This window comes from Pygoscelis adeliae, unplaced genomic scaffold, assembly GCF_000699105.1.
Source record: "Pygoscelis adeliae isolate BGI_AS28 unplaced genomic scaffold, ASM69910v1 Scaffold167, whole genome shotgun sequence".
Classification (NCBI taxonomy): domain Eukaryota; kingdom Metazoa; phylum Chordata; class Aves; order Sphenisciformes; family Spheniscidae; genus Pygoscelis; species Pygoscelis adeliae.
Window position 1 is genome coordinate 1,179,745 of NW_008825428.1, and position 7,541 is coordinate 1,187,285.

At 38.7% G+C, this 7,541-nt stretch overlaps 1 protein-coding gene across 2 annotated transcripts in view; it reads left to right on the forward strand.

Annotated features, from left to right (window-relative positions):
• SORBS2 (sorbin and SH3 domain containing 2) overlaps positions 1–7,541 on the forward strand; it is a 147,081-nt gene that overhangs the window by 131,443 nt on the left and 8,097 nt on the right. The window contains exons 24-26 of one of the 2 annotated variants that reach the window (XM_009330659.1): positions 1,311–2,063; positions 3,208–3,318; positions 5,959–6,066. The exons of the other annotated variant lie outside the window; for it this stretch is intronic. Of the exons in view, the coding sequence (XP_009328934.1) occupies positions 1,311–2,063; positions 3,208–3,318; positions 5,959–6,066 (972 nt within the window). The remainder of the gene's footprint in view (positions 1–1,310; positions 2,064–3,207; positions 3,319–5,958; positions 6,067–7,541) is intronic. 2 annotated transcript variants of the gene reach the window in all.

Genomic DNA, 7,541 nt, shown 5'->3' on the forward strand with positions numbered 1-7,541 from the left:
TGTAACAGCCTAGCTCTGTTTTAGCAGACTGCATTGTATCAGTCTACAGACTGTTTACTTTGGTACAGAAGACTCTATAACAAAGGTTTGTCTAACTATAAAGTAAAGCTATTTGCCTCAAGAAAACTCAATCAGAAGGTAAGTAAATTAACTATTCTGCAACATTAATTTAACCTTTTGTCCTGGTTTCGGCTGGAATAGAGTTAATTTTCTTCTTAGTAGCTGGTATAGTGCTGTGTTTTGGATTTAGCATGAGAATAATGTGATAACACACTGATGTTTTAGTTGTTAAACCATGACACCTTTTGAAATTATTTTCCTATTCTAGAGTAATACTTAAAGTCTAAAGTCTAAAGTAGTCCAGATAACTTAGAGATGTACAGCTAATTATTCTGGATAATTCTAACAATGAGATCAAACTATTTTTCATCCAATTTTAATTTTGAGGATGAATAGTAACAAAAATGCATTTTCAGTATTTACTGAAGCAATGGATATCTACTGATGCTGTGTACGTATGATTCACCAGTCTCTCATTCTTACAAAAGGACATTTCTTTTACCAGAAGGATACTTCAATCAATATTATGTAACGGTACTCAAAATATACTGCTGTGTACTGTGCTGTCACTATTTTAAAAGCATTGTTGACTGCCTACATTCAATTAGAATTGAAAGTACCTTTCACAAATGTTGATGTAATTTTGAACTAATAGGGTTACTTTTGAAGAAAAATGCATTCTGTAGCTGCTCATGCCTTAATAAAAGTATGCAATGTGTTAAAGATGTTTCTTAAGCATTTATTCAGAAGTACTAAGAAAAAGTAGAAGTATTAACATTAGGATAATTAGAAATCACCTCAGTTGTTATAGTTTAAAAGAAATACTTAATGACACCTGAAGTGTACTTCTGAAAATACTATTCTCAAAATAACAGTAATGGTTCAAGAAAAATTACATTAAAGTTAATTGTATGATTTAAAAACCTGTGACACGCTCACTAACAGAGCGCCATAAGTAACATAACTTTAGCAGACCAAGTGCAGGTCGCCTTCATGAATGTAGTGATTCAGATCTGTCTTAGTGTTTGACATTTAAGCCCCAAGCCAGAACCTGATACAGTTTCATTTTTCAAATGTCTTTCCTGCTGTTGATTCCTGTAGTAATGATTTCAGACACCCGTGCTCACTGAAATGATACCCTATAACCCAGATGATGGCACAGACATTTTTCTTTCCAGTCTACTCATATCCTAGTTCTCTATCATGCTTATTTATTTATTTAAATTCCTATGTTTCTCTTATTTTTGAAGTGGCCTTCCCAAGCACTGTCCCCACTTCCCAGACACATTTCCTCCTCTTGGTCACACATTGATCAAAAGATTCTCCAGGCTGCCACTAGTGACTGGTTTTCAAGGACTGTTGGTTTTTCACCTTCAAGCGTGTGCATCTTACCACCTCCACCATTTCCAGACAGTTTTCTTTGTGGTTTAGAAGAACTCAATTCTTTGGCATTAACAACATCCCAATCTGTAGCGATCTCCCCAGGTAATAGCATTCACCGAGTTAAAGATGATCACTTTACTCCAAATACAGAGGTCTCTCTCAGCCCTCCTACAGCTCTTCCTCTGCCCTTTCTTGTATTTACCTCTGTCTCGTCTTCAGCCAGCTCATCTCATGACATAGCATATAAGCATACCAGCAACAATACCAAGCCAGGAAAAGGTAAAGACTTGAGAGGTATACTTGACTCTTCAGTTACCGAAGTACCTAGAGACTTGTCAGATACTACAAGAGAAGGTGAACATGTTGGCGCTATCTGTAACGTCCCTTTGCCACATGAAGGTGGCTCCGTCTCCAGAGTGCTAGCTGCAACTGCTGAAAATGAAGAGGAAATCTGTACTGCAGAGCTGTCAGTTAATATAGGGGATCAGTCAAAGCCTCAAGAATCAGATTTCTACAGAGCAGCACAAGACGCAACAGAAGAACTGACAAGACTCTATATAGAGGAGGATCTGGGACATGACAATTTAGAATTCCCCATAGCAAGTGGAGGAGACTCCATGGTATGTTATGAAGGATACACTTCACTGAATATTGATAAGGTATTTTAATTTCTGAAAAACCTGGCTTTTGTGTTCAGATAGCTTACTCAGTATAATTATTCTCTGCCTTTTCTTGTATTTACATGTTTGTATTGTGCACAGGCACAGTTTTATACTATTGCGTTGGATAAAAATTGTCAGTGTTAGGGGATAGTCCCTTCTCAGAAGCAGGCATATACGCCATTGTAAGCTCTACGGTGTATCAATTCTGCTGGCCCTTTCCCTTCTGTCCTTGTTAGCTGCCACCGAGCTTCTGATGTGAAAAGCCAGCGAGCCATTTTCCTCACTGGCCCATTACATGCCACCCCTTTTGAGCCAGTGGCCCCAGCAAGCAAATGCTACCAGCAGCCTTCAGAGGGAGGGACATGCCTCCTGCAGAGACTCAGCGGTTTGTACTTCACACGTGTCACTTCACCAGCTGATATATTTATAGTAGACTCTGTTATGAGAATGTGACTAATAACAACAGATCAGATTATGTTTGGCAGTTAAACAAATGCTTCCCCTAAAGCCCTCCCCAGTTCCTCTTTGGGACAGTACAACACCAAACTATCCCCAATGTCTGCTAGCCATTAAATGCTGCAATATTGCTACACAGTTTGTGTGGTTCCTAGGCAAAGTTTTAGAACAGATCTTTTCTGTCCAGCACTTATTTTAACAGACTGTTCAGGCAGCTGCTTTGGCTAGCACATGCAAACATGTAAATTAGATACTTAGGACAATATGTTTTAGGCCAAATGTAAAACCAGTTAGTTTTTGCAGGCTGCTTCTGCCCTTACTTGACCTGAAAAACACAGGAGAAAGCCGTAAGAATAGAGGTGAAATCCACTGCCACAAATAGCAACTTGTTTTGATTTCTGAGGGAAGAATTTTCTTCCAGAATAGTAGACTGACTAATAATAAAATTAGCATCCCATTTCTGACTGTTCAGGTTAGTTACGTGACTCCTTATTGAGCATGTTATGTCCTTCACAGCTGGTTTTATAGCACAATTACTTGTCATTTTTCTTAAACACTTAAGCCAGCTCTACTTTCTATGGGAATGTCACAAAACTCTGATCCTCCTTTCCACCTTTCTTCTAATCTTCCATTTCACTCTGACAAGGCACCAACTTCTCACTCTGTTCCTACAACATCCCCGTCTACTGCTTCCCTCTCACCTCCTCTCCTTTCTAAACCCTTACATCAGCAGGAGAGAGACTCACCAAAGTTAAAGGTAACTGCACCTCTTGAGTATGGATTGTTGCAAATCTTCATGTATATTAAATAACTGCAAGGCTAACACTGAGTTTGATCTTTTCAGATGTATTGTTTCCTTTACTAATATTAAATAACATAGCACATGGAGTATTGAGATAGGCCTTCTTCAAATGAAACACAAGGTATAACTATAACCATTATGATACAATGAAATAGCAACAGACTCATGTTCAAGTACACAGAAACTAAGTAACGTCTGTAGTTTAAAAGTGTTTTCCATTTCAATCCAAAGCCTGGGAGAACAGTCATAAATTTCACAATAAAGCACCACTGCAGAGGGTCATGTTCTAAACACCAGTTCTGTTAGTCAAGGACTGGACAAAGATTATTCCCTCTTCAAGACTACACTTTGTGTCAGCATTGCAGCTCTGTGGCAGAAAAATGAAATCTGGAAAGCCTATTGCTCTAGATAGACAAAGACAATCGCCAGTGCAGTTTAGACCCAAAGTCAATTTCCAGGGCTGACTTCCAGCTGAGAGTCCATTTGCTCATGGAAAGGAGAAAAAGTCACATACAAAGTTTGAGAAACTATCCTAGAAAAAGTGATCATTACATCTATCGCAAAAAAAACCCCACATTTTTAATAAAAATCTACCACATCTTACAGTGTGTGTTCATGGAAAACCCAGACATAATGGACTTCAAGAAGTCTTAAGGTCCACCAGATCTGCTGGGTTTTTTTCTGAAGTAGGGAAGAGACATAAAAGGTTCTTTCCAGTGCATGAATCTGTCACGGGCTTAGGTATGTTTCACCTCAAAGATGGGGCAAAACACAGTATTGCATTTATTTCTGCAACTTGGAATAATTTATCAGTTGTGCAGTGCTTTTGATGGGTACTTTTTGCTTAGCCTAACTGACAAAATTCAGAAAATTCCTCATCTACACTGAAATTTTCTTTAGGTGACCCTGATATTCCTGGCTCTTGTTTGAGCAAGGCATGTTAATCCCAGCTGAAAATAGAGGGAACATCTGTTTTGAGAGGTAAAAGATCTGCTCCTGGGAACCTCCCAGGCAGTGTACTGCTCTTCATTGGGCATGGCAGGAAGCAATTAGGTTACACTAAGTAACCAAGGGAGATGACTCCATCTTGCAGACACAAGAGCCTGAGTACTGAGAAGAATTAGGGGCCTGGGGGCGTTGTTACAGAGTTCTAGCTCTTAATTAGTGTTTTCAAACCATTTCAAATCTGGATTATTTTTTAAGTCTATGGAACACATTCCTTTATAAACTTAACCAGTATAGACTTATCTATTTGAAAATTGTTGAAGTTATTAGATATACTCCTACTGACAACAGAATTTTTTACACAATATTTCCAAAATGAGATAAAAATTTATTTCCTCCCAAGGGTAAGAAAACTTTTTTCAGCAGTCAACACTGACTACATTGCCAGGATAGAGAGTTGCATTAAAATAAGCGTAGCCAGGTTTGGCTGTCATCATTTCTTGCTACTTAGTCTACAGGCTGGACTTTAGAAGGAAGGACAGTTCCTATCCTCTTCTGTTTGTGCAGTTGTCCATGATTAAAGTCTCCTCTCAACTGCTACAGCAGAAAGAACATGATACATTTCCAGGACTCAAACATCACAAGTGAAGGGAGGTTCTTCAGGGACTTCTTGAAACCGTATACTGATACCTTGGTAATTTTTGTTAATGTAAAAATACATACATACATATGTGTGTATATATATTTGGAATGCGGCTCAAATCTAAAGCATGACCCGGGATTTGGGCAGTAGACTACAAGGAGCTATGGGTGGGAAGTGTCACTTTGCTCCATGTTGGTGGGAGGGATGTGTCCTCCAAAGGAAGAACTCCGAAGACACTTCCCCGAGGAGAAACGCAGCTGTTTTCCTGCCTCCTTGGCCTCCCTTGGTATCCTTTTTGTTTTTTCTTATTCACCCTCTCAGCTTCTAAGAGAGGGCTGCTCTTCTGTCTTGCTACATTCTACTGGCAAACAGTCACAAATAGCAATGAAAAGGTTTCCAATGTCAGCACTCCACGCCTCTCACATTTCCCCCAACTCACCCCTGCCCCTGAGAATTCACATTTGCTGCACACACACCCGTAGGAGCTGAAATCTGACAAATATTTAGTTGATTTATAGTGATGTTAACAAAACAAGGATTTTTCCTTGAAGTGCTTTCCATCAAATATTTACTTGCTTTCTAAATGCAAATTTAGAATTTGCATGTTCTGTTTAACAGCAAGGAATTACAACATTTGTCATTGGTATTTCTAAGATAGTATTTATGCTCTGTGCTGTTGAGCTTTTCTGGATTATTAACTGAGCTACTTCAGTGGGTAGACTTGCAATAACTGTTCTTGTTCCAACTGCATACACTGTGTGTGATTAATCTTTTAACTGTAATGTGTAAGGGCATGTTGCCAGAGCAGCAAACCCTGGGAAAAAAAGATACAGTGGCAACAGTGAAAATACCATATACTAACAGTACCATTATTTGCACCTGTAACACACTTGCTTTTTGTTATCAAGAAAAGCATGTCCAGTTTGCATGTATGAATGAAGCAACAAAAATCCCATGATGCTTCATTCTTAAACTCTCACTTGACACAGTTTTTGTGGTTTTTCTAGGCTAATTTAAAGAGAGAGGTATTTGTTATGGGTAAACCTCCTCGTAGCCCACTGATGACTAAGAGATCCTGCAGCTCATCTGTCAGAGGTCACAGCTATTCACACAGGGTATGGTACTGGATGCCCAGTGTGCAACAGCAGCATTTCCACAGAAAAGGAGCTCAGTGTCTAGTCTTTCAGTATTTTGCTTTTGCCCAAGTGTCTCAATACTATCAGTATGCCGTGTTTTCTTCCTGTTGTGCTTCTGTGCTATGTCTGAGTAAAGCCAACAGGTCTGTGTGTGCCAAAACTTATTTTATAAATCCATTAGTGTATTGTATCTCTGCAGTACTGCATAGTATTTCCAGTGCTACAAGATGTAAGAGATCAAAGTTCTTTAGATTTAGCCTGCTTTTTTTCCAAATTACTTCTCTTGTTTCAAAGCATTTCTAGTTTATTAAAATTACAGCTTCTAAGAATCATCGCATGTATACAAGCTTTTGTATACAGGCTGAATTCTTGGTTTTGAATCCATGACCTTCTTTTCAAAATGTTTTGTTGCTACTACATTATGTTCGCCCAACACTGTGCTCTTTATCCAAGCACTGTGATTCCAGACTGTCACGCTCTTTAGCCTTTCCCTTCATGTCTGTAATATAACAGTAACGTAATTGTAACAATTCTACCTACCCAGAAAGTCAGCTTGTTTAGAGTTTGCATGTGTTTGGCTCAGAAAGGTGATCTAAATGATGAAAAAAAACCCAACCTAAACTACATGAGAGTAAGAATTTATGGGTTATGTTTTACTTTCAGTTTAGGACTAAATTATTCTCTGCATCTGTTTCTTAACATCTGGCTCTTAAAACTGGTAACAAGATGAACTGTTTTCCATGCTGTTGCTGCTGATTTTAGGTTATCGTCTTTCCAGTAGTTCCCTTTTTAAAATTTGAATTTTAATTTAAGATATGCAGGTTTGTGTAACTTTCAAAGTCTTGGCTTTTTGGAAGGCCCCTGTTTACTACCAGGTATGAGGGGACAGTGCTTTCTGCATCACTGAAGAGAGACAGTTCAATCACAGGATTCTTGTAGTAGCGGACCAACACCATCCCAAAGAAAGTACAACTGGGAATAAGATCCATAAAAAAGGGATTAAGCCCTATTTTAATTTTGCATGTTACTCCAAATGAATGGCATGTAATCAATATATTAAGAGGACTGTCTTGGTCAATGTTTAGTGCATTTATTACTTTAATTCCAAAGCTACAAGAGCACAAATTGTACACCTAATTTGCATGTTCAGGACTGTACAGAACCATTATATGCAAGCGCATATCAATCATGCATGAAAATCAGGTGTACAGTTGGGACCATTGACTTGACTGCACACTTTTTAATATTTTTGGGATTAGGTCCTACAATTTTTCCCAGGAAACAGAATAGTGTAGTGAACTGAGTTGTAGTTGGAAACTAGAAATCCTAAGTGCCAAGAGCTACCCATAGGGTGATGCATTTCACGATATCTCTTGAGTGCAATTAGCACAACCTTGCAACAGTCCCCATTCTAGCCAATGCCAGTGTATGTGGGAATGAGAGCTTAGGGAAAG